The sequence below is a fragment of the Drosophila bipectinata genome, chromosome 2L (assembly GCF_030179905.1).
Source record: "Drosophila bipectinata strain 14024-0381.07 chromosome 2L, DbipHiC1v2, whole genome shotgun sequence".
Lineage (NCBI taxonomy): Eukaryota > Metazoa > Arthropoda > Insecta > Diptera > Drosophilidae > Drosophila > Drosophila bipectinata.
The window spans coordinates 15371176-15397664 of record NC_091736.1 but is presented as its reverse complement, the minus strand read 5'-3'; the positions used below and the strand labels follow the sequence as shown (position 1 = coordinate 15397664).

General features: G+C 41.2%; 9 protein-coding genes across 9 annotated transcripts; 7 read left to right on the top strand and 2 right to left on the bottom strand.

Annotated features, from left to right (window-relative positions):
• Positions 1 to 3956: 3956 nt before the first annotated feature.
• Positions 3957 to 4532, bottom strand: LOC108125783 (uncharacterized). Its single transcript, XM_017242112.3, has one exon. The coding sequence runs from the start codon at positions 4530 to 4532 to the stop codon at positions 3957 to 3959; it is 576 nt and encodes a 191-aa protein (XP_017097601.3).
• Positions 4533 to 4767: 235 nt separating this feature from the next.
• LOC108125897 (uncharacterized) lies at positions 4768 to 6673 on the top strand. The gene is made up of 2 exons (XM_017242240.3): positions 4768 to 4915; positions 4979 to 6673. Exons 1-2 carry the CDS (start codon positions 4886 to 4888, stop codon positions 6509 to 6511), a joined length of 1563 nt encoding a protein of 520 aa, XP_017097729.3. The 5' UTR covers positions 4768 to 4885; the 3' UTR covers positions 6512 to 6673.
• Positions 6674 to 10943: 4270 nt separating this feature from the next.
• Positions 10944 to 11449, top strand: robl22E. The gene has a single exon (XM_017242251.3). It carries the CDS (start codon positions 11069 to 11071, stop codon positions 11360 to 11362), a length of 294 nt encoding a protein of 97 aa, XP_017097740.1. The 5' UTR covers positions 10944 to 11068; the 3' UTR covers positions 11363 to 11449.
• A 779-nt stretch (positions 11450 to 12228) lies between these two features.
• On the top strand, positions 12229 to 14453 carry LOC108125782 (uncharacterized). Its single transcript, XM_017242111.3, has 2 exons — positions 12229 to 13952; positions 14013 to 14453. Exons 1-2 carry the CDS (start codon positions 12480 to 12482, stop codon positions 14415 to 14417), a joined length of 1878 nt encoding a protein of 625 aa, XP_017097600.3. The 5' UTR covers positions 12229 to 12479; the 3' UTR covers positions 14418 to 14453.
• Positions 14454 to 14636: 183 nt separating this feature from the next.
• Positions 14637 to 16588, top strand: LOC122321507 (endothelin-converting enzyme 2-like). The gene is made up of 3 exons (XM_070277018.1): positions 14637 to 15594; positions 15672 to 16123; positions 16184 to 16588. The coding sequence occupies exons 1-3, from the start codon at positions 14637 to 14639 to the stop codon at positions 16586 to 16588; spliced, it is 1815 nt and encodes a 604-aa protein (XP_070133119.1).
• Positions 16589 to 17333: 745 nt separating this feature from the next.
• LOC122321506 (trypsin beta-like) lies at positions 17334 to 18109 on the top strand. Its single transcript, XM_043211549.1, has one exon. It carries the CDS (start codon positions 17345 to 17347, stop codon positions 18107 to 18109), a length of 765 nt encoding a protein of 254 aa, XP_043067484.1. The 5' UTR covers positions 17334 to 17344.
• A 104-nt stretch (positions 18110 to 18213) lies between these two features.
• Positions 18214 to 19124, top strand: LOC108125902 (myosin-2 essential light chain). Its single transcript, XM_017242245.3, has one exon. It carries the CDS (start codon positions 18423 to 18425, stop codon positions 19002 to 19004), a length of 582 nt encoding a protein of 193 aa, XP_017097734.2. The 5' UTR covers positions 18214 to 18422; the 3' UTR covers positions 19005 to 19124.
• Positions 19125 to 19677: 553 nt separating this feature from the next.
• LOC138925895 (vesicle-associated membrane protein-associated protein B) lies at positions 19678 to 20641 on the top strand. Its single transcript, XM_070277504.1, has 3 exons — positions 19678 to 19960; positions 20011 to 20458; positions 20517 to 20641. Exons 1-3 carry the CDS (start codon positions 19847 to 19849, stop codon positions 20585 to 20587), a joined length of 633 nt encoding a protein of 210 aa, XP_070133605.1. The 5' UTR covers positions 19678 to 19846; the 3' UTR covers positions 20588 to 20641.
• Positions 20642 to 25017: 4376 nt separating this feature from the next.
• LOC108125780 (hypodermin-B-like) lies at positions 25018 to 25797 on the bottom strand. The gene has a single exon (XM_017242108.3). It carries the CDS (start codon positions 25795 to 25797, stop codon positions 25018 to 25020), a length of 780 nt encoding a protein of 259 aa, XP_017097597.3.
• Between the last annotated feature and the right edge of the window lie 692 nt (positions 25798 to 26489).

Here is a 26489-nt window from a genome sequence, read left to right as displayed (position 1 = left end):
TCTAAAAAATATGATGTCCTCAGATTTTGATGGGGGAAGGGGACCTTCCATAAAATTTGACGAAAAATCTAAAAAATATGATGTCCTCAGATTTTGATGCTGTTTAGTGGAGAATCGATCCATGATTCGTTTAAGGTACTCCGCTTAAGAATCGGAAGAATATTCGCAGAGATATGGCCTTCTCAGTGGGTCATGCTGCCCACCCTATGCATTTTCCACATTTTGAAGGGGACCTTCCTTAAAATTTTACGAAAAATCGAACAAATATGATGTCTTCAGATTTTGATGCAGTTGGCCTCTTAGTCGCTGTGTCATAGTTTTGTGTTCGGCGGAGATATGAATGAAAGCGACGTTTAAGCTGAACTATTTTCCAGATTTGTATTAAAATTTCCATTAGAAAATGTCTTAAACATGTCGAAATGTAACCAATATTGCACTTCCATGCCCCAACTGTACGGATATGATGTGTATCTTGCCCATATCATGAGCCACAAATTGCAGCTGCTGCTATTTAGTGCCGCAACTTTCGGGTCTGCAGCTCGACTCGAGTTGAAATGAGCCAACAACTTGCCATGGACAAACACACGTTAGAGGCCAGAGGGTCCTTACGAAAATGTCTAGATGGAGTGTAGTGGAGTGGAGATGTTGAAACATGTTGCAATAAAACTAAATCGAATTCAAACACAAAGTTCATTTACAGTTCATCAAGTCAAGGCGGGGTAAGGGTAAAAGGCAAACAAAATGTGGCTCTCGGCTACCGGAATACTTTCGGGCAAAACTTCTAAACTTGGCTTTTATGCTAAATTAAATGTGCTTCGGGTCGGTGTTGAGCCACTCAACTGGATACTGCCATGAGAACCGAACTCTGAGGCGTTTATATGTTAAATTGATTTGCCAAAATAAGAGTTCAGGTGAAACTTGCATCCGGAAAGTCAAAATAGTTTTCGACCATTTACCCATTAGCACTATAATGGGCCATTGATACCCACCACATATACAATATTGCGGGCTAAATATCTTTTACCAAAAACTGAAAGCATCTGCGGTTTGGCATTGTCGACGCCAATTTTCCGGTTATCTGGGTGACACACAAAACTTTTTGCGGAAAAATCAACCGAAAATACCGCGGAAAATGGTCATTGATTTCGATTAATTTTCGATGGCTTTTTTGGTCGATTTTTCAACCTCTGACGCTCTTTTTAGAACCAAAAATTTGCTAATTGTGTATGTAAAACGAATCAGTTTTTTTTTTTTAGAATTGCGGTCTCCACATCCCTGATGTTATGCATTAAATAAATTTGCTGATAATTTGATTTTCCGCAAAAACAGTTCGCCACGTGTTTAGCATACTTTTGTGGATGGCCGACAAGTTGAACGGAAAATATGGCCAACAAGCATTATTTTGTGCAGCTGCTGAGAGTGCACAACTGCCATAAAAAGGAGTTAGTCGAAAGCTTTTGACCATTAAGCGATTTATTCAGGATTAGATTGAAAGGCTACTACGTCTGACTTATTTCCAATCGACTGGAGACTTCGAATCTTTTCAAGTTTTTAAGTAAATGGTTGAGAAATTCCCGCAACAAAAAGTTATTGAAGGGGATACATGTTTCTATGATTAAAATATTTTAAATACATTATTAAATTTAAGTATCCTCGACTTTATATTTTTTAAATTTTATATTTGGTTAAAACTACAACAGACACGTTGGATTTGTTATGTCTCGAATGAGACTAAGTAAGTACATACTTGCCATTGATAATGTGTACTTAAGTATTCCCAACGACATCCGCACCACACTTGATTTTGGTTTTCGCCGTAATTTGCGTGCTAATTTCCTGCTCCAGGCTTCGCCTGACATTTCCACCAACGACGGGGATTTGCATATCTTTTCAGCCGCAGCATGTGGAATGCAAGAGGGTCCTCTTACCGAAAATCCTTTTTCCCCGCCTGCCCTCGCTTCATACTAAGCTCATCCTGTATCCTGCTCGACTGTTACCAAAGCTTGGTGATGAATCCACTTCATATCATCTATACGTTTTGACAGCTGCTTCTGGGGTTTTTGGCCACCGCTGCTTTTGCGGTTTCTAAGTTTGGCTTTTGACTCGAACAGACATTCGGTCTCGAAATTACCATGGTCCGGATAGTCAGGGAGACTGGCTGTAGTTATAGCCCGACTTGTGGGTAGCTAAGGAATTTTCATCGCTTAATTGACATGCTTGCTGGAAAAGTGATTAGGTTAAAGTTTAAAGACTTTTAGGCTTAAAGATGGAAACGTAAACCTGGTATCTTCTATTATATCATTATTCGAAGAATCAGATATAAAGTATATGTAATATGAAATTAAAAAGCGGTACGGGAAAATGATCAGACTTACTATCTGGGACACTCCACGTGCCGAAAAGTAATCTTTAGCTCCAATTTCGTTTTGCTTTCTTACTTTATAAGAAAATATTTCTAGCTCCAAGGATCTAGTACACAGCAAATTACTCAGGCAGAAATTTATGGCGGCGGTACTTGTGTACCGTCGGAACTAAGACGGATCCGATTGCGAATCGTGAAGTTTCCCACGCAGAGGCCAAGAAGTACTCAGAAGAGCACGGCTTCCTTTTCTGGGAGACCTCATCTAAAGGTGATGTTAGAAGACGGAACTATTTGCATGAAATCTGTGAGTATTGGTAATGTTTTTAAGTTATAAAAAACCATTAATGGTTGACTTTCTGTATTAAAAATTATACGTTCAGGGTATGAGGAACTACATAATGTTTGTGCTAAAAATAATAAATAAATAAATCAGTCAATCGACTTTGATTGAGCCAACTTCGCTTCTAGCATATCTACATGGCAACATCATGACTCAATTTAATTGGAAGCCAACACAAACTGTTACCCTTTTGACATTTAATTAATATGCAAATGACGGCGAAGGGCTCGGAATTCCATTCGCAGCATCTCTCTCAGCATATGCGATGGCCATTTGCTTGGCCTGCGCCAAGGATCATAGGACTCGCTGGCAGAGTAAACAGAAAGGAGCAGGAATTAGAGAGGCAGCTTAGTCATTCCGCCAACGTCGCAGATTTTGTGCATGGTGGTATGGCTATGGGAGGGAAAAAACAGGGCGTATCCTTGATATCATGTGCGGTGTCCCATAGGAATGCCCGCTTGGAATTTACGAGTCGCTCGAGATTAGTTTTCCCTATGGGTGTTTTGCCTTAATTGCGCCCATAGACTTTGGAGAGGGGCGTGGCCGAGTGTCGCCGCGTCAGCAAACAAGGCATGCCACATACGCCGCTGCCGCCGGCACAAGATGCCCCAAGATTGGTGTCGCTGCATTGTAAATATTGCATTGGGGCAAGCTCAAATAAACACACTTATCGCATCGAACAGGGAGTCGTAAATATATATATACATAGAGACATATGTGTGTGGTGTTGTTCCACCGGTTTATATCTTATTTATTTCAATTTTTTGCACATTTGTTGTCGCGCAACGCGTGTGTATCGAGTGTTGTATGGTGTGTATGTTGTTTGGCTGGCACATTTTATTCGAATATTTTCATTCGTCTCTGCCACCACGTTTTATCATCCGTTGGGATGCAATTTAAAATATTGCACGGACACAAGTCCTTTCGGGTCCTTTTCGCAGCTCAATTTATTTTTCTGTTTTTCACTCGTTTATATACATTCGTTTTTTATTTTTTGCCGGTCCTCACCATTGACGTGGCCGTTGAGTTGAGTGATTGCAATAAATTATTACTGAAAGTTTATCACGACCAATGGAGCAGAGCTTGCAGCATACTGCGTTCCTTGCAGTCAAGGAGTCCAATTCAAGAAGAATTGCCACTTTTTGATGTTAAAAGATTGAAACTAAAACGTGACGTTTTCAGCGATATTAGTTATACATCGGATGTATTTTTATTTCAAGGTGCTTTTACAAAATGGTTTTTGGTAAATTAGTTCTAACGTGACTCAATTTTTTTAAGTATGTGGTTATCCTTGTCCTTGGATCTCCTACGTCTCTTGCGCTGATTTTGCTTCTTCCAACTTAAAACCCTCTCGCGCTGTTCTATCACGATCGACAAGGCACTCTCTGAGAGTAGGTCGTCCCTTGATAAAAAAAATCGCAGGATATCAATCATCTCGAAGCCCATGAAGAGAGCACAGAACTCCAAAGCAAGTAGGATAAAGGACGCCGAATTATCCTGAATTAGCTTGACCAGCCAGTCTCGTTCCCCGGGCCCATGATGCCATGCCATATTAACGAAGTGATGAACAATTATGCTGAGGGGAAACCACGCAATGAGCAACAGGACTTGGACCGTTACGCAGAGGGTCAGGAACTGCATAATCTTCACCCGAACATCGCCGCAATGTCGATCGTAATCCCAACTTTGGCAATGGATTTTCAAGAAAGCCATCAAGATGAGATATATAAACACAGTCGACTCCTTGGTGGCCTCGATGGGATTGTAGAAGAGATTCGTCTGATGGCAAAGAATGGAAGTGATCAATGCACAGATATAGACTTTCTCCATGTTGTCGATCTTTAAATAATTCTATTATAAATGTTTAAAAGCTAACTAAAATTTTTATCACAACTGAGCATGTGGAGATCTTCCTAAAAATGGAGTTGTGTTTGTGGCGATTTGTTTTAAATTGTTTTCATCGCCTACTATTTTTAGAATTTAAGGTCGATAATTAATCGGGTAATTTTTATAAAAGAAGTTAGATTTTTCAATAAAAACGGTGCCTTAAATCTCAGCAGGCGGTGCTACGGAGTTCACCTTGGACAACATTGTGACAATTTTTTTTCACATTCTTACTGAATTTGAGAGCTGTAAGACCACTTCGGAATTTTAATAATTTGTTATTTAATTTCATTGGAAAAATGTTGAGAAACAAGCCGCTGCTATCTCATGTAAGTTATTTGATTTTTATTTTTTTTTGAATATTTGGTTCTGATCGGATTCGATTTTGGTAGAGATTACCGCAAGCCGGAGGATTTTCACGCGATTTTCGTGAAAGCCTGGGAATTGAACCCTTGGTTAGGCGGCCCGTTAACGAGAACTACAGCGACTGGAATGGTGGGCCTCGCAATTGGAATGGCGGTAACGGTGGTGGGCAGGATATTCGTCCAGCCGGCACCCCACCGCCGCCTCAAAATCTGGAATGGAATAGTCCCAGTCCTCGGCGTAATGTCTCTCCGATGGGACCACGTCGACGTGACGATTCGCCGGTTGGTAATTCGAATTCCACGATGAATATGATGGGATACCGCAACTTTAGCTATTCCCAAAATATGTGCATGGATGGGGAGCCGGATCGCTACATGCCTAATGACAATGTGGATGTGGTGCGGATCTATCCACAAGAGCCGCAGGATTTCCGCTACTTGATGCCCCAGGAGCCCTATCCGAGAAATAAGCAAAACTTCGACGGAGCTCGTGAGCAGAGCTTCGGATACCATAGCTTCGATGGATATCGTCGACCCGATTCGTCCTTCGAAAACCGGAATGACTGTTCGATCGAGATCCATGAACAATCCGGGGAGAAGGATTATGGTCACTGGCAGTCATTTGACGGCGGGAACGAGCTAGTGATCAAAAAGAAACGCGAGGGGGAGCCACCCGCCGCCTTGGGTCCGCCGTCGGTCAAGCGCATGCGTCCGGAGGTTTCCGACATGGTGTTCATCATCGGTGGCTACAAGCTGCCGTACGTTACTCTTTCCATCGAGGCCCTGCCCCAGCCGGAAAACAAGTCGTATGCGGTCAGATTTTTCAAGAAGACCCCCAACTATCGCATCCATCCGAAGACCAAGGATACGAATGTTTACCGGGTGTACGATGAAATGTTGGAGCGTTTTGATTTTGGGAACGAGGAGGAGGCCGGACGTTTGGGGGACGTTTCCCACGCGGGGTTTAATCCCACCCGTTTCCATGACAGTCTCAGCAAGGAGTGGACCAAGATCTACCGTGGACGCAACTATCGCAGCTGGGAGGGCTGGTGGAAGGATTTCCGCAACATCGATGTGGATATTTTCGCTCAGCTCGACAAGTTCGAGGACTTCAATGTCAAGTACAACTTTATGCCTCCGGCGGGACCTTTAGACGTATCAGATATAATCAAGAATACTTACATAGCCCTGTCCAAGAATCGCAACAACTACTCCGGGAACATGCGCCAAATGTACAACATCATGAACCCTGGAATCTTGATGAGTCTTCCCATGGAAGCTATTGGTCAGCTTGAGGACTATATTCGCAATGTGCCTAACCACTTGTGGGTGTACAAGATGCGCAGCATGATCTATACCTGGTACAACTACAGCCAGGTGATCCTCAACAACAAGGATGCCACCGATAAGAAGACACAGTTCGTCACCAAGGAGTGGAAGAGTCCTGTCATCCACTGGATGGCCAAGCAGGCCTTCTTTGAGCTCAAGGCCATAAGCAAAATCGAATATCCTGATTACAAGATGGTGTATGGAAAAGGCAACAAATCGGTCAAGAAATAAATTGGCTCTAATCCAAATGTTTAGTAGGCGCTTAGGAGAACCAAGGATCAAAGAATCTTCATTTAATATCTTTATCGCAGAAAAACTGTCTACTAAATGAGCTTTTTAAGAAATTCATTAAACTAGAAAGCTGTTAAATAAATATTACTGTATCAGCACAAATCCTAAATCCTTTCTGGTTGACTAATTTTCTAAATATGATTAAAGAGGTAAGCATTATCTGACTTATAATTGTTTCATAGTTTGATTAATTTTATTTAAGAAAAATGGTAAACAACATTTTTTATATTAAACCAAAATGCCAAGTTCCTATTCCCTGCTAAGCTACTTATTTCAAGTGAATCCATATTCCGAAACCTGGCGCAATTTATTCAGCTCCACTTGCATAAAGTTGTTTAATTTGTTATCCCCAAAGTGCACCTGAGACTCTTGGCTAAAAGGAAAAGCCAAAAAAAGAAGAAAACGTAAGAAATAAACAAATATATGTATAAGGAAAATAAAAAAAAAGTAAAAATGAAAAACAGGCAAAGGCAAATGAATAAACCAACAGCAACGGAAAATGACGATACAAACCAAAGAAAAGCTACAAAAAAATGCAAAGCGCTACTGCATATTAATCCGACAGAGTATTTCACTCAGCCTCCAAGTATCACAGTACAGGGTGCTATGATTAAAAATGACAGTACAGGGACTACATTAAAAAATATATTGCAAGATGGGGTACTGAAATGGAGACTTTAGTTTGATATGAAGCTTTGAAATCTATATTAAAAAGATATTTCTTCATTATTGTATTATTTTTTTGTCTTCATGAACTATAGAATACACAATAAATATCTTTAGTTTTTTTTCCTGTGTAGGCAGGGCCATCAGGATACATTGGAAAAGGACACGCTGTCTGCGAGATGGGCGACCGCGAAAGACATTTATTGTATCCTTAGCGCGGCTGACAGACGCGTGCTGAGACGATGATGAATTTGCCGCCGCCGATGGCTGTGGCCCCGCCCCCAGGACCACGCCTACGGTGCCAGCCTCCCTCCCCATCACCCAGTCGAGGGTACAAAGTGAAAAACTCGGCTGGCGGGCCAACGAAGCGACAGAAATGACGACAGGCAGCCTTTGGGACGGACGACTAGCAGAGTGACGAAAAAAATGCAAATAAAATGCCGGCTTATTGAGTCAGTGGTGCCGCAATGAAAGGCGGTGGGGGATGGGTGGCAACCAGGACCCTTTTTGGTTGTTTGAAAAAGTTGAGTTCAAGGTTTTTTCCTTTTCTTCTATTTTATTCCCTCTTTGTTGACCTTTTTTTGCAGCTTTTCGTTAAATATGATAGAAGTTTTGCACTTTGATAAGCAAATGCTTTGGGTCTGGTGGGCATTAAAGTGGCCAAAAGGCGGGGTCGAGGTCGAAGGCGGGGGGTATAACGAATGAAAGTGGCCTGTAATCGGTGAAACGGGTAATACATAATTGAGTAAAAGAAAAAGCTCATAAAGACTCATTCCAATTGCCCAAGAAAGGAAAATATTTTTCAGTAAATTTATCAAGGTTGAAAAAAGTTTTATAAAACTTTTTAAATAATGAAAAAACTAAAGGAAATTCCTGAGTATAATATTTTTCTTCCATATTTTGCAAATGCAAATGGCCACCCTAAAAGTATGCAATGGCTTTCCGTTTCTTAATATTAGAAATCGATGATTTATTGAATGCCAATCTAACATTCATTTGTTTTAATGAATAATTATTTCCCTCGGCCTTCCTCCATATATTAACCTCTGCCATTTTAAAGCTTACATTATCTGGCAGGTGTTTTCCCATTTTCCATTTATCAAGATGAGATGGGTGCAAAATCCAAAAATATAAACTCGCCCACGCAATCACACACGCAAAACCGAAAAAGAGTGCGAGAAATGTAATAAAATACGAAAAGGAACAAATATGCAAAAATAAAAGGCGTCAGGTGCAGACAAACAGATTCACACCCGAAAGCCGGTGTATCACACTGGGATATCCTGTTTACGCATCCTTCAGTCCAGAGGCTGCTTACTTCGGGGCCCCGCGATATAATATTTAATTTAAAATTGTATCCTCCGGCAAGCTTTTTTTTTTGCTTATGACTTTGCGAAGGCAAGCGAGCGGCAAATGAAAAAGTGTCGCACTTTGCCAAGGAGTATTTTATTTAAGGACCTGTCTGTCGCTAAATCAGATTGCAATGAAGACGGCCAAAGGCAGGAAGCGATTTCCAAGGATTTGTGTTCCGCTGTCCCAGTATCCCCCAGTGACACTTTTCGCGCGAATGCCACTAAGTTTGGAAATTCATATGGAAAGGTTACGAAAACCTTCCGAGGCTTTAATGATTAAGTTTACTCAAAGGAAACCGATTCGATTAAGTCGGAGAGTCATGTTATATGTGTGTGAATTTATTTTTTTGCAAATATCTTTTAGAAGTACAACGTTTGCACATTCAGTTCATATACGGCAATTAATTAAAATTCAATTACCAACAAAACAGGCACGTACACAGCCACATCCACACAGCCATGCTCAATCATAATTTAAAATTTTTGGCCCAAAAACCGAAATTAACCAAAATGAAGAGCGTCAGGAGCAGGCAGGACAATGTCGACTGGTTACAATAATTATCATGTGTTTGCGGTGTTCCTTGCTAATTGGAAATTAAATCAGATTCTCATTAACTGAGAACCGGCCCCACACATAATTCATTTACTCAAATTTGCCACTTTGAATTGCACTTCTCCAGGATCCGTGTGCCGTGTTCATATATCCTGTGATATCATTATCACCTTGTGGAATTGCTGAAATATTTGCAGAAATATTTGCAAATATACCCAATAATTCAGCCATTAATAAATAGTTCTTTATGCAGGAAATGCGAGGTGACAAAACAGGGGAAATCCGACAGATGAATGATATTTGCGAAATAAAAAATCAATTAATTCGCCATTAATTACAGATTCATTACACAAGTCAAAAATCATATGAATATGAAATCCGTTTCCATCACTGTATTTGTACAGTCCAGTATGCCCTTAACGATTTAAAAATCAGAATTTAAAGTGAAGAGCCTTGCGAGACATTTAATTTCCTGAAAAAAACAAATTCCATGAATAGCTAACCATCGAGTAATGCGAAATACTAGACAAGCTGAAGGGCAAACAAACAAGTTTTCATAAATATCAAATTATATTGTTGCACATTTCACTTTTTCAGCAAAAATACTCGAATGCCAGGCATAAATCATCATCGGTGTTGTTAACCTGCCATGTAAAGTGAAGCTCGCTTTTTGTTTTGACATAACTTCTGCAATAACTAATAAAATGCGAATGTTTGCAGGTTGCATAAATTGCCAAAACATTTGTAAATATTTCAGTTGCATGCATATTCCTCCCCTCGTTTTTTTGGGGGATTTTTCGGACCAGCGAGAGAAAAGCTAAATATTTATTCAACAAATATGAAATAAAATGCATAGGCACTTTTCATACCCATCACATCATGGCCACCCATTCACAGCCCACTTAACGAAGTTTGTGAGAACATTTTCCGCATTTCGACTTCTCTGCTCTGGCATTGCATGACAAATTGCATTTGAGGTTTTTTTCACATGGACATTGATTTAATTACCGAATGAATTTCCGTTTTCCATCCTTCCGACAATGCCGAGAAGAAGTCCAGAAAGAAGTTTAATTTCCCTCAAGTCTGGTCTGTGAGGAATTTGCATATGCACCGAATCCGAATCCTTTTTATGACTGCCTGTCCGGTCGTCCGGCCGTCCCGGTGTACGGCTGTCTGCCTGGTTGAGTAATTTCATTATGAGTTTTAAGACTTTTAATTAATTTAAAAAGTGAACAATTTTACACTCTTTCATAACAACTCCGGCTGTCGACCGGCGGTCACCCAGACCCAGACCCAGTCCGGCTTTTGTCTGCCGCAGTCGACCCAAGCCGGAAGAGTGGCATAATTTCCGTACCGAACTTGATGCAAACATTTCATCTGCATTTCGAGTGGACCAGGACCAGGACCAGGAACCGGACCCTTACCCGGACCAGGCATCATTTCGGGCATCGACAGCATCAACATCAGCATTCAATTAATTTTCCGTACTTTTGCCTTCCACAAAAGCGAAACTTTTGCATTCCGACATCCGGCATTGTTGCCAACTTGAATGCTTATTTACGGACATAACAGTCGTAGAGCCCTGTTGTATGGCTCTCCGGCTCTGCGGATTATGCCCGGACATCATAAAACTTGTATCGACTCCTTAACTGGCAAATGAAAAGCCAAGCATCCCTGACAAAGCCCAATGAACATTTTTTGCTTACATTACATCATTCAGAAAGTTCGACTTTATTTATTCAAGTATTTTACAATTATAAGTATTCCAATTTTCACAAAAATATCTAAACATGCCATGACTATAATGCTAGTTTAGTTTGTTATCCCAATTATTTACAATTCAAAAACCTAAACACACTACACACTTTCCAACTTAAAGCTTTAAAGTTTAAACTCAAAAAAAAAAAATTAATATAATTTTCAAAAATGTCAGCCGAAGTGGAAGAGATGTTGAAACGTTTTCAGAACTTCAAGAACGTCGTAGGGATCATGGTGATCGACAACGATGGGATTCCCATAAAGACGACCATGGAGTACAACCTCACACTCCATTATGCGGCCGTGATGCAAACCCTGAGGGAGAAGGCCCAGCAGGTGGTCCTCGACCTGGACGCCACCAACGAATTCACATTCCTCCGTCTTCGAACACTAATGCACGAGGTGCTGCTCTGTCCTGAACAGGATTACTTCACCGTTGTCCTGCAACTTCCCTCTGACTAAATGAGAGACCATTTAGAGATCTCCGTTTTAATTCCGATCCAGTTTGCTGCAAAAAATGAATTACAATTAAATGAAATTTAAATGAGAGATATTTGGTTATTTAAATGGGTGATTAACATATTCACAATATTTTCGATTTCGTCATCCGGCGCATTCCATCATTAATGGCAGTCGGTGCTGGAAATTATTTGCTCTGGGGATTGGAATTGAATTGGAATGCCATTTGCGTGTGGCTTGCAGTCTTATTCAATATGCATCCTTTGCCATCCTTGCATATATGTGTGTGGGTATATATCCGTACCCCGTATCCTTTTTTTCTCCAGTCCCGGGCAAACTCATTTACAATAAATGAAGACTGACTGAGGCAGCCACGAAACAAATAAACTTTTTTGCGGCCCTTGCCAGGATGCCAGCATGCAAGGATGTAAGGATGGCAGAGTAGCCGAAAAAGGGTGAAGCCAGGAGGTGTATCAGGTCCTCCATTGGGTTTTGCTATTTTTCATTTAATTAAATATTTTACATGCAAAGTGCATTATGAGCATTGGGGGAGTCGATGCCACTACCTCGCCGATTCCGCCCTCTACCGATAACTTGGTAGAGTCGAAAGGACTCCCTGGGGCCAGGACATCGATGCCGATACCTCTATCCATCAGTGCCCTGCTGACGAGCTGTTCACTCGTGATAATTACAGAAACATCCGACTGCATCGGCAGCAAAATTGTTGCACGGGTCGAGAAATAGCATAAAGTTCGACTCCGGGACCTTAGCTGCCTTGCAGCAGTCAGGTGTCCTTAATGGTGTTGCAATGGTTGAGAGGAGTTGAACTGAAATTCATAGCTGAGTGACTTCGGGAAATGTTGAGCCAGGAGATTGGATGAAATCGAAAAAGTGCACAGCTCAGTTTTATTTTTGTTTGACTTTAAAATCTGCTATTGATAAGAGTTTTTATTTTATTTTAAAAGCTTTTTGAGACTCTTATCTCTTGTAGTATTTTTGGAGCTCTAGACCTTAACCCAAAGCTGATCTCATATACTATCAGTCAATCGTGACGGTAGCTAGGTGGGTCTTTAAAAGGCTGCAACGGTTCTGCAGGCTGATCAGTTTTTTTTTTTTAAAAATGGTGCGAACATCAAGTGTACTTTTGTGGCTCGGCTGCCTGTTCCTTTTGGGAATTCACACTGAAGCAGCAAGGATTCGAAAGGCTGCCAGTCCTGATGATCGAATCATTTTTAATCGCTTGGAGAATGCCCTAGACACTTCGGTGGATCCTCACGAAGACTTCCACAAATATGCCAGTGGTGGTTATGCCACTGGCGAGGAGGATTACAGTCCCTTTGTAGCCACCCAGCAGAAGATAGTGCCGCAGTTCCTGGAAATGTTGGAAAAACGGGAAAACAATTCGTACCAATCGGGCAGCCTGGATGATAAGGTGTCCCAGTTCTACAACTTCTGTCTTAACAACGGCAACGTTACCTTCTTGGATGTGGTCCAGCCGGATGTGAACCTGCCCTGGCCGTACAATGTAACCGAGGGTCAGGAGTGGCCCAAGAATCGGTTCCAGTGGCTCAGCACCCTCGCGAAACTACGTCGCTATGGTATGAAGAATGCCTTCTTTCGGTTGGACCTCAAATGGGATGCGGAGAGTTCCCTCTACCGGGTGGTGATCAAAAAGCAGCAGTTCGAAACCTCCAACGACTACATTCAACTTGATAGGAGTGATCTGATTGATATGGGATTCGACTACGCTCGAGCGGAACCACTGGACTTTGATATAGACGATCTTCAGGACGATATTAAGGCGCTGGTCAAGGAAACCGAAGATCCTGTGCCTGTGTTTTTAAGCCTACAGGAGCTGGAAAGCAAACATGGAGTCTCCCTCGGTTCGTACCTCGAGATTGTGTTTGGTCATCCGTTTTCTTCCAGCTTCCAGGTTGAGGTGGAAGATCTGGACTATCTGGTCAAGATATTCAAGCTGATAAATGACAAGGATCAGGAGGTGGTGGCCACTTATATGATGGATCGATTTATTGTGTTTATGCGGACATCGGCTCGTCTGGAAGGTGGAGGGGAACTGAAGAGCGTGTGCATCCAGATTTTGAGGACCTCCATGGAGTTTGCCAGCAATCTCCTGTTTGAGGAGAATATTCTGGGCGAGGAGAAGCTGAAAGAGTTCCAGAGCCAAATGGATCGTATATTTGCAGCGGTTCGGAAGCAGTTTAATCTTCGGCTGGACAGGAGCTCTGTGAATGCTTCCTTCACATCGTCGTTGCGGAAGAATCTCACCTCACTCAGCATAAATATTGGAAACATGCCTAAGGACCAGGATCATGCAAGCTTTGCCACAGACTTCTACTCGGATCTTCAAGTGACTAAAGACGACGAATTTGGAACATTTCATGTGAAAGCCCTGCAGTTGAGGGAAAGGAACTTGCTGAAGCGACTGGACAAGCCCGCATCCCCGTACCCATATCCTGAAGATCCTGAAAACCCCCTGGAAGTGGGAAGTGTTGTGAAAGGAACCGTCATCATTGTGCCATACAATGTCCTCGTAGAACCATTTTTTATGGTCAACTCACATGATGTTTTTAAGGTAATCAAAATCTTTTGTTTCATATTTTGAAAATCATTTTAACGATTTGTATATTTTTAGATGAGCACGCAAGGATTTTTCCTAGCAAGCCTGGTAGAAAAGGCTCTGTTTCCTGAGGATGTCAAAGGATATAATTGTCGGAAATACGACCAATTTCTGGCTATATTTGATGACCAAAATCTGTTGAAAAACAGATCCTCCTGCAACTACGATGATTACTTCAAAACTCTGAAGGAATTGGTTTTCCTTAACCTGGTCCACGAAGCCTATTTCTCCGAAGGATCAGGATTCAGTCAGGTGCAGCCCGCTTTCACCAAGATGTCCTTGGAGCAGCTCTTCTTCCTGAACTTTGTCCAGACCATATTTAACAATAATGTCTACTGGGAAAACGATGGAGTTGCCTACAATCCACTGCTTCAGCTGACAGCCTTTTCCAGGGCCTTCAATGTTTCATCATCCGTTTAAATTGACAAGGTTTTTGTATAAAAAATATCAAAAATCTATGGTATAAATATTCATAAATAAGAGAATAATAATTATGCTAAATGTTTTAAATCTCTAATCTGATGATTTATTTTGGGAGGTGTAGAGCTTGACCTATGCCTGATGTCATCTGCTATCAGTCACTTGCGGCTCTGGATTAGTCATAAAAAATATTGCAGGGTGATCAGTTTTTTTGCGGAGATGATACGAACATCAAGTATAATTCCATGGTTGGGATGCCTGTTAATTTTGGCGCTATCCGACGCAGCAAGAATACGAAAGGATCTAAACTCATCCAATTCTGATGACCGAATAATTTTCGGTCGATTACTGGCTGCCATGGACTCGTCGGCGAACCCTCTCGATGACTTCCACACATATTCAAGCGGGAATTACGGATCCTCGGGTAATGGTGTCAATAAGAATTATAGACTGCATGTGGCCACTCAGGAGAAGATCATTCCCAAGTTCCTGGCAGTGTTTCAAAAACTAAAAAACAGTTCCTATGAGTCCGGAAGCCTCGAGGAGAAAGTTTTCCGATTCTACAATTTGTGTGAAAAAGATGCGAGAATTTCCATCACGGATGTGCAGCCGGATGTAAATCTCTCATGGCCATTTAACACGACTGAAGGTAGTCAGTGGCCCAAGGAGCAGTTCCAGTGGATCAGAACTCTCGCACATTTGCGGCGCTACGGTATGAAAAACGCCATTTTCCGGATGAATCTCAAATGGGATGCGGAAAATTCCCTCTACCGTGTGGTAATCAAGAAGCCAAAGTTTGCCACACATAGTGACTATGTAGATCTCGAAAAAGAAGATTTGATTAAGATTGGATACAGGGACACTCGAGCGGAATCCTTGGAGCACGATATAGAGAGTCTTCAGAAGGATATTAGAGACTTGGTTATAGAAGCAGAGGCTACTATTCCCCAGACTTTGAGCCTAATAGAACTGGAAAGTAAACTTGGAGTCCTACTTAGTTCGTACTTCGAGATTGTTTTTGGTCATCCCTTGCCTCTCAGCTTCCAGGTGGAGGTTGATGACATGGACTATCTAATCAAGATAGTTAAGCTTATAAATAGGAAAGACCCGGAGGTGGTGGCCACTTATCTACTGGACCGATTTGTTATGTTTATAAAGTCATCGTCTCGATTGGAGGGTCTTTGGAATCCAAAAGGCATTTGCATTCAAATTTTGAGGACCTCCATGGAGTCCGCAAGCACTCTTCTTTTGAAGAGAATATTCTGGGCGCGCAGAAACTAAAGGTGTTCCAGACTGAAATGGATCGTTTATTCGCAGCCGTTCAAAAACAGTTTAATTTTCGGTTGGACAGGAGCTCTTCCAATCTTTCCTTCACATCGTCCTTGCGGAAGAAGCTAAGCTTTATCACCATAAATATTGGAAACATGCCCAAGGACCAGGATCATCGACGCTTTGCCACCGAATATTACTCAGATCTACACTTTAATAATGACACCGAATTCGGAACGATTCATTTGAAGGCCCTCGAGCTGCGGGAACGTAATTTGCTTATGAGATTGAACAAGCCCACATTGGCGTATCCTTACCCTGAAGATCCTGAAAGGCTCTTTGAGGTAGGAAGTGTGGAAAATGGAAATGTTATCATCGTTCCCTACAATATTTTAGTGGAACCCTTCTTTATGATTCATTCCGATGATGTTTTTAAGGTAAATTGGTATTTTTGTTTGCCATTTCAAAATTAATTTAATTTTCTTATTAATTTTCAGATGAGCACGCAGGGCTATTTACTGGCAAGTCTGGTGGAAAAGGCTTTGTTTCCCGAGGAAGTTCGAGCACATAATTGTCAGAAGTATGACCAATTCCTGGCCATATTCGATGACCAGAAGCTGTTGAAAAACCGATCGTCTTGCAACTACGATGATTACTTCAAAATATCGAAAGAATTGGTTTTACTGAATCTAGTCTATGAAGCTTTCTTCTCGGAGGGATCAGGATTCAGTCACTCGCAACCCACTTTTACCAATATGTCCTTGGAGCAGCTATTCTTCCTAAGCTTTTCCCAAAATATATTTGGCAACGACGATTGGTGGAAACATGATTCGATTATTTATAATCCATTACTTCAGCTGACCAGCTTTACCAGAGCCTTTAATAGTTCTAAATTGGCTTAAAAATTCAATTTGATTGCAATTCTTAAAAATTCATTGCACATTGTTTAATAAAAATAACTATATTAAATATATTCGACAAATAGATAAAAATCCATCAATTATTATTTGAATCGCTATTTTAGTATTATAAACTTTTAATATTCTCTTATATTTTAATGAGCATTTTTATGTATATTATATATATAAACAAGAAAGGAAAGCTAACTTCGGGTGGAGCCGAAGTTGATATACCCTTGAGGTTAAGATTCGATATTTATCGCAAATATTGCATACAGTAGGCCGACCCTTATTATAATTATAATATTTTCTCCATTTTTTCGCGAAAGGATCCCTTGAAAATGGGGTTTTCTCCTATAGGGTACATATCTTCCTCAATCCTGATGCGATTCTCAAGCGGAGTACCTTATATGATTTATAAAATCGTTATGAAAGTTGGTATTAATATATATATATTTAATATATATATTATATAATACATATATATACTATATATATATATTAAACATTCATTAAAAACTGTAAAAAAGGAGATAGTTGCGCTTAAAAGAATGTTAACTATTTCTCTTGTAATTGAATTTTACATACTTTTCTTTAATCGGTTTTACGTATCAGTTTCGGTTGGCACATTTTAAAAATATTGGAATATTTTAAGCGATAAGGCCTCTGTTTTGAGATTCTTGTATAAAAGAGACGGTTTCTCTTCAGTTGCCACCAAACCCAATCGGGAAATAGTTATTTATTAAACTCAAACTCAAAATGTTTTTAAAAAGTATCTTCTTTTTGATTGCAGTCGGTCTGAGCTCTGCAAATGAATTACGTCGGCCCGAAGGACGAATTATTGGAGGTACATATGTGCCCATTGAAGATGTCCCTTGGCAAGTTGCTCTATTAGTAGGTACAAGTCATATATGCGGTGGATCCATCTACAATAAATGGACTATTCTGACTGCCGCCCATTGTGTCTATGGGGAGATAACAGAACACGTTTCTATCCGTGCTGGCTCTTCACTAAAAAATTTCGGTGGTCAGCACGTTAACGTTTCCAAAATTATTATCCATGAAGAATTTAACAAGGAAACTTTGGACAACGATATTGCTCTCCTTATACTAGAAAAACCTCTTGATACGAATAACACATTAATCAAGCCAATCGAACTTGCCCAAGAACCTCCGAGTCCAGGAACTAATGTTCTGGTCACTGGATGGGGATCTATGTACAGTAAACCTCTTGACTTTTATCCGCAAATATTACTTGGAGTAAACCTAACCGTTGTGGACACTGCCAGTTGCCGAGAGAAGTACAACCTAGAACTTCCTAAACCCGTAGTTTGTGCACACCAAAGCGGCAAGGACTCCTGCCAAGGTGATTCCGGAGGTCCTTTGGTGACCTGGCCCAACCCCAAACTGGTTGGTATTGTGTCTGGAGGACCACACAATTGTGCAACAACTTATCCTGGATTTTATACTGACGTTGCGTCATTCAGGGATTGGATTCTAAAAACCATTAACAAACTTTATTAAATTATTTAAATTTATTTAAATTTTATTAAATTTGTTGATAAATGTAAATAATGTAAAGTGTGAATACAAGTTTTCAAATAAACAAAATATCTTACTCTAAAGATCTGTTTGAAACTCGGCAGTCGACTTTCACCTGTCAGCATGTCCGGCATTATCGTTTTTCTGTGTCTTCCAGTCATCGATTCCGGTTTTTGTTTCCCCTGCGTCATGTGTGTGGTATCCACAAGCTAATACTCCATATAAAGGTCTTTAGCAAGAAACTACCACTACTTCATATCGTGATCTGTTATCCGTAATTGGGGTCGGCCCTGCAATGTCCAGGGCAGGTAATCAAGTAAAGCTCGCGTCAATTCATTCATCATCCTTTTCAAATGGCTTCAAGACCGAGGAGATACTACCGTCGTCATCATCACCGCTCCCGAATCCGAAGCCGACGAAGAGGCCCCACATCCTGGAACTGCACGAGATATTCCTGATGCACGATAACCGCGGTGACAACAAGATCTCCATCATCGACCTGGGTGACTGCCTTCGAGTGATGGGCGCCAATCCCAGCGAGGCGGTCGTCAGGGAGCACATGAGAAAGCTGGAGGCTGGTGGCCTGCCCAGGATCTCTTTCGACGAGTGCCTGGCCGTGTACTATAGCCTGGGGAAGCATGCCAGTCGATTGAGCTCCCGGCGCCGGGAAATTGAAAGGGATCAGCTCATATCCGGATTGAGGCTTCTCGACCCTGAAAACTCCGGTTTCCTGTCCGCCAAACAACTGATCCACATACTGACCCGCTGCGGCGAGTGTCTGGGCCAGGTGGAGGTGGACGAGCTCCTCCAGGGCCGGATCAACGACAAGGGCATGGTCAACTACAAGGATCTGATGCAGTTCATAGTGTCGGGCTAGGGGGGAAGTCGAGGCGAGGACGCGGAAGGAAAGCCCAGAAAGTCATTTTATTAATTGACAGGTGAAAGTTGTTTCCAAATAAACAGTGTATGTTACAATTCCCAGGCAGGGGAAACTAAATCCTTTTTTTATTGGCTAGTTGGATAAATATCTAATATCCTTTGATATACCATCAATGATTGGAGGTCGCATTCATAGGAAAATTATTTCAAAGCCCAAATACACTTAATAATGCACTAAAAAATCAATCCCCAGCCAGGCTCCCCAGCCATCATTATTCATCCAGTGTACCACGAATGGTCCTCATCAATTGTTCACCGAATTCGTTGTTCCGCAAGCATGTCCATGTCCTTTTCCACTGGGAGAAAAATGGATGACCCAAAAACACAGCTCGTGGCAGCATCCGACAGCTGTGTTCATCATCCAGTCCCAGAATAAGTGCAATTGATTGCAAATAATTTCAATGCGTTGCCAGGCGTAATTCCAAATCCACTATTTCGCATCCTGGCCAGCCTTGGTCAGCGCTTTGGCCAGGATGTTGGGCGTTATTGGGAGGATTTATGGATGTGGATAGAGAGCGGATAGAGAGTTGTGGTGGTGGTCGTGTTGGCAATAAATGCGAAAACATGCACTGCCTTTGGATCGATGGGCAGCATATGCAAATGCTGTCAAAAACATTCCAATTGCTGGCATATTTCCGACACATTTCGGTCGGATTCGGTTTTCGGGGCCAGGGATACATTTTTGAAAAAGTCCAAAATACAAAAAAAAAAAGAAGGATAACGAAAACAGGCCATAAAAGTCAAAATCAATTGGAATAGATTCATTCAAATGGAAGAAGGATGGAGTTGCTCAGCGTGAGTCCGCAGCTATTAAATTTTTATGCCCCGTACGATCGAATTCAGCGAAGGATATTGACTTTACTGAACCCCACCGACAGTGTGGTCTTGTTTAAAGTGAGTTTTTAATTTCTTCAAAATAAATATTAATCGGATCTTCCCAATAGGTCAAGTCAAATGCGTGGAGACACTATTGTGTTAGTCCTATTGCTGCCAGAATACAGCCCTATGACACCCACGAGGTCAGCATCAGTCTGAGGTACTTTGACTTCGAAGAGAAAAAGAAATACACACATCGTTTCTGTATCCAGTCCATGTACGATCCTGTGGATCAGTGTAAGACTGTGAAAGTGCTGTCCATTTTCCGCAAAGCCTCGCCTGGTGAAATTTCCACCCTATCCCTGCCCGTTCACCTTGAAGCCAAGCCGATATCCTTGTCGAATCCTTATGTGATCTCCACGCCATGTCTGAAAAAGATTGCCATCGAACAGGATGAAAAGCTAAGGCCATTGTGTTCCAAGTGTCCAGATCGATTGAAAATTTCCAAAACTGAAGCACCCTATGAGAAGAAAGGAGTGCTATCCAAGCTTATTCTTGTTGGCTCCTTTATTGGAGGTATGCAGGGTATAGTTCTCTTAAGGAACTATTTCAAACTTTAAATCGTATATCTTAGTTATTCTTACAGCTTACTTTCAACGTCAGATGATGCAGGAATTTATAATGAAGAATTTTTTTCCAGATTAGGTGAGCCACATGATTAGGTGTAAAAGTATTAATTATTAAATGGTTTAGCGTTCATTTTATTTATTTTCCTTGATCCAAAGACGTGTGAGTAGAGGGTCTTCGACTAAGGCTTAGGGGTCTACATTTTTTATAGCTACGGCTTAAGTATAGTGTGAAATGTATTATATGGTAACATATCTGGTAAAGCTCCAACTCATATATGGTAAAGCTCCAAACACAGTTTTGTTGCCTTCGAAAATAGAACAGAACACGTAGAAATTCCATACTCAAAGGAAACTTCAATCCTTCAACTAATGTCAGTGCCTCTCGGTTTGGATCAGGTAACCGCCACTTCATCTTTGGACCACAAATCAAGAGAGGCGCTGTTTGGGTGGGGGTGGGGGCGTGGCCATTGGCTAATTGGCAGCCGTAGTTCATTAGTGTGCGAGTCACACGCTGATTAGGCGGCGGGAATCAGGACTCGGATGCGGTTGCAATTTCGGTGTCACAGCCACAGCCACAACAACAATAGCAATCAAACGAAATTGATGGCCTGGAATCGGGATGCAAATTAATTGGCTAAGAGTAGTTTATAAGATAATGGAACAAGAAGGTTTATATATTTTTTCCTTTTAATCCCATATAGAAAATATTTTATTCATAAAACTGAAAAACAAGACTGTTAACAAGGGCCTACAAAGTGATCACAATGCCGAAAGACTTACTAATCTCAGCTTAAAAACTTACCGCAAAAACTCCTGACTCCTGAAAGGACCAACCGTGCGACAAACGACCCAGTAGTGTGGTGAGTCCCTGGGGGAAATTCCCATCGCATTCATTGGAGATGGAAAACAAACAAGATGCGACGAGGCCATAAATTAGCATCACTTAAGTGGCCAGATGAGAGCCGGGCAGGAGAAAACATTGGTTTTCTCGGAGGGGCGTGTAATCCTTTCAACGATTAATTGCAACCTGCCCGCCCACAGAGACGAAGGACATCAGGGTTCTGGGGAGGATTTAGATGTGAATATAAATGGCTAATCAGACGGGAAAACACACACAGACACGAATGTCATGTGGGACATCTAATGATATCCACAAATCCCCCAAAAACTCAATCAATTGTTTTCGCAGAGGGTTGTCGCGTTCAGAAAAATATATGCAGATATAAATTAGAATAAATAATATCTATAATAATATTAATGTCTTAATAAGCAAACAAAAAAATAGAAACTAAAACAGAGTCTTAAACTCTTCCTCTAAGGATTAACTTTACCTTGATTCACTTTCCCTTCCATTAACCATATTTTTCCCATATATTGGGGATACGAACTTGAAACCATAAATCCTTTTTATGGCTTTCCATTACACTGGATATTTCAACGGAAAATTGTGTCACTTTTTTTAAAAACCTTAAAAATTATACACTTTTAAAGCAGATGTTATGTGAATTCTTCAAAGAAAGTGTAACTTCGGCCAACATCTATTCATATATTTAAGGTTCAGATATCTGAATGTTATGGTTATTTTAAAAAAATTGAATAATTTTTTAGAAAATGTGTAAAAAAAGAGTATGAAAACTGCGACTTAAATCATAAACTTATACCCCTACACTGGTAAGCCATTTTTATGTACGCAACTGTTTTTTCGCACTAGGCCACACATTTGTGCAGCCTGTCGCCAATCGGTGACTTATTGCACTTTCCCCCTTCCAGCTCCTTTCGTCCTTGGCTTTTCCCCCACAATTTTCAGGACTTTCCCAGGCCACGACAAGCAATGCAGTCAACTGAGAACGAACTGGGCAAATAAAAAAGGGAAAGCGAGGAAAAGTCAAGAAAAATGCCTCTAGGGATGGTAAAAGGTAGATGTCTCTAAATGGCGGTAAAAAACTTTAAAAAATTATTAAGATAATACATTTAAAATATAATAATACATTTTTGAATTTCCTTAAATAACATTATGTGTAGATGTGTATCTTTGGTGATATTTTTGGGCATCCTTACTCACCCACCTGCCAGAAACCTTGACATATTCGTGGCTGCTTGCCTTTTCTTGACTTTTCCTTCATCTGCCCTGATATCCTTGCTCCTTTCGCGTTTGTTTAGCCTGGTTGTTGTTGGTCCTTAAACATTTTTAATGACTTGCAGTGCATCCAAAGGAGCAAAAAGTCCTGTCAAAGGGCTCAAAAAGGGCAAGGAGCACTGGCAAAGTTCAAAGCTTTGACGTTTCATTTTCGGTAAAGGCCTACCGACTTAAAACCTATTTTAAATTTTATTTAAAGAGTTAATATGCAAATAAATACAATTCAAATGTTTGAGCAAAAAACATCAATTATTCCATGCACTCGCGGAAGTGTTAATTTGAAGAGCGTCAGTTTGAATAAATCCCTTTATTTTCTTTCCAACAGATGCGCCCACTAACGTGTTTGTTTCGTCAATTGGCCGAGAGTGCCGGTCGGGGATCGGGCCACTTCAAAGCGATATCATGTCAGATGCAATGCAAATTATTGCACTTAAAAAAAATTCAGACACAAAAGCGATAAAACGAGACCAAAATAATATGCAGGATGGGGGGGAATATGGAGCGTTCGCTGGGAAACGGATGACAGAGGCTTACGCATCGCTAAATATTAAAGTGGCAATGAATACAAATTGTCTCGTCAAAAGCTCCTGCAATCCTTTTTCCTTTGGCAGATGCCGGACAATGAGTGCCAGGCTTGTGCGTGTCTGAGTGTGTCTGTGCACAAGGATATTTGCAGGAGTGACCCACTTGGGGGAATTGATTGAGTAAGCATTTAAAGGGATAACTTTGATGGCAAAGCCGCCGCAAGGATTCGCCCAAGCAAAGTGAAGTGAAGTGTAGTCCTGTGCCTGGGTCTGGGAAACTTTCAACCTAAGTGATTCTTAGTTAGTTAATTGGATCGACTATGTTTGTTCAGCTTCCAGCTCTTGCTCCTAATATGGAAATTTATGGGGCTAAAAGTTAAGCGTAAGTGGGCGAAAACTTTTTCCAGCCAGCAGCTGTTTTATTTCTTCCTTTTTTGTTTTGCAAAAAGTTGGCCCGAACATCAAGTTCATTGACTACAACTACCGGGGCTGTCTGCTTTAATAAGCCGGCCAATTAGACCAGTCCATCTCTTGAGTCCACTAATCTTTAAATTCCACTCGAATGCTCGGCAATTCCAAACAATTCAAACGCCCCCGCATCCTTCAAAATAACAAGAATCTCCAACAGATTAGGCCATGGCCTAAATCAAATCAAATATTTGACGGAATGGAAGGATCTGTCAGAAGCGGAAAAATATTCATTTATTTGTTCAAGTGTCCAGCAGAACCATTAATACCCAGTTTCCCACAAAAAAGTACAAATTCAATTGAAGAAATAAATTAATCTTTAATTTGCGGCAAGTGAATTATACTCCAGAAAATTATTGTTAATGACTGAGCTTGGCCAGGAGACTCTGGAATTCTGGCTAATGGCATTTTAATTTGTGTCGAACGAAGGCAAAATCAGGGAGCTCTTTAAGAAATTCTGGAATTGAAGAGCCCTTTAACCTGACAAGGCATTATCCCACCGTAAGAACTTCATTTGGAAATCAAGAGCTCAGCGGTTAAGTAGCTTACAAGGTGCCATAAGCTTCTCTTCGGCAAGGTGTTGGCCATTCGATTGGATGGATGGGTGGTCGGATAACCACAGCAACATCAGCTATTACTGGGCCAACTACGAATGAGCCCGTAAATATCCGGAACACAATGAAATGGAACCATGTCAAGAGCTAATAAGCAGCCTCATTTGGAATTGGATGGGATTCGGATTGGCACTGGTATTGGGAACAGAGAGACTATAGGCCGGGAAAGTTCGTTAAGCCCTCGCTCTCTCGGTGTAAGTTAATTAAAACGCAAACAGTCAAATGGCAAATGATCAAAGTGCCAAAGACACTGGCCCGAAAGAGGTAGGGGGCTGACGGGTGATGCCTATATTGGCAAATCACTTTGCACCGCAAACAAAGTCCACTAAGCTGGCATTCGAAGTTGAGCTACACCACCCACACACCTCCACATGGAATACCATGCCACATCCACTTTCCATGTTAACTGCAACATGTGTCAACTGGTTTTGCGGGTTGTTCGCCGGGGGAGTCACTATCCACTGGGCTGGGATAGTTTCGAGGGGTAAATGGTGACTATGGTTTAGGCTGCTTAACCATTGTAATGTCAGGGTTACGGGAGAGTGGAGGGGGAATGTGCGGTCCAAACCACACACACCTCGCACTGGCTTTCCTCGGTGAAATTTATTGGAGCACATCAATTCGAAAGGCTTCACAACTCTGTCCGCCAAAATCCGCAGCAGGACAACACGATTTTAATTGATAGGGATCATGGAGATGGCTTGACATCTAACTGGAGGCAATTACAAGGACACTGCTTTCGAAACTATACAACATAAAGCTTCTATTTTATTTTTAAATTGTTTTCAGCTAATATTGCATTAGATGTGCTTTCAATCCAGCCCCTTAGGGCTGGAACACTCGCGTAGACAGTGGGAAACAGAGGATCGGCACAGTCCCCGGCCCAGGACACTATGCCCACCTGATGGTTATCCAAGACCAAAGCTCCACCAGAGTCGCCCCGACAGGTACCTCTCTCCTCAGCCGTGGCACAAAGCATCCTTTCCGTTAAGGTATTGTAGTCAGTGTACATTTCTTTGCATTTTTCAGGATCCACTATTTTACTTTCCAAATACTGCAGCACTTCCGGGTTGCCGTATTCCGTGTATCCCCAGCCGGTGACAAAGGCTTGAGATCCTGGCGTTGGTACATCCTTTGCCAGTTCAATGTAACTAATGCTATCGTAGCTTCTTAGATCAAGTGGCTCACTTAAAACCACTAGAGCCACATCGTTGTCATATGAAGTGGAGTCGTAGTCTTCATGGCAAACAATCGAGGACACTGCGATGAGAAATCCATCGAAATCCATATAACTGGAGCCCACACGCACCTCCAAGTCCTGTGGGTAGTCTTCAATCACACAATGAGCAGCGGTCAGGATAATGTAAGGACTTAGTATGGAGCCACCGCAGTATTTACCGCTCCAGGCCTGAATCGACACTTGCCAGGGGGCGTCCTCGATAGAAACGTCCTCGCCGCCAATAACTTTCCGATTTGGAAGAGGCTTGCAGAAGGCCAAGTCAGCTACTACACACAGAAAGACTAGTAAGTTGTATTTAAGCATTTTAAGAATAAAGTTTTACTTAAAATAGCTTCAAGTTAAGCTCTAAGTTTTCTTTTATAGGTTTGATTTCAAAGAATGCGGATACATTTTAAAAAACTATAAGGAAGTTTTTATAAGATAATGCTAAAATATTATTTAAGAATGTTAACTAATCCACATAAATCTAAAAATATTATAGTTAATAATAGTCTCTCTAAAAAAAGGTCTAATTTCGACCAAATTTCTCTTAATTTCCCTCGCTCTCTTCGGGCTAGGAAATTTGGTGAGTTTGCGTTGAACTGGGAAAGGCAAAGAGCTCTCCGATAAGGTCTAAAAATATGTGTAGGCTTGTGTGTTTCAGCAAAAATCTTTTTGCCGGTTTGTTTATCTTACATCTGAGGTTTTTTATACGTTTTTTTAGCCGGCATTTATAGCCCATTCAGAAGAGAAACAAAAGTGTGTCTGAGTATTTGTTTGAGTTTGATTGCGAGTGCGATTTGAGCTGGCAATTGATTGTTGTTTTTTTTTAAAGCCAGACTAAAAATATTTGCTATATCGATTGGTCCGAATTTTTTATTTAGTCAATGCCGCACCTCTGATAATAATTTAGAAATTAATGTTGAAATTTATTGACAATAATTTATGCTTACGACTGGGTCCATTCGTTGGGCCATAATTCAATTTATGCCCCGTCGGCAACCTCATAACCCAGT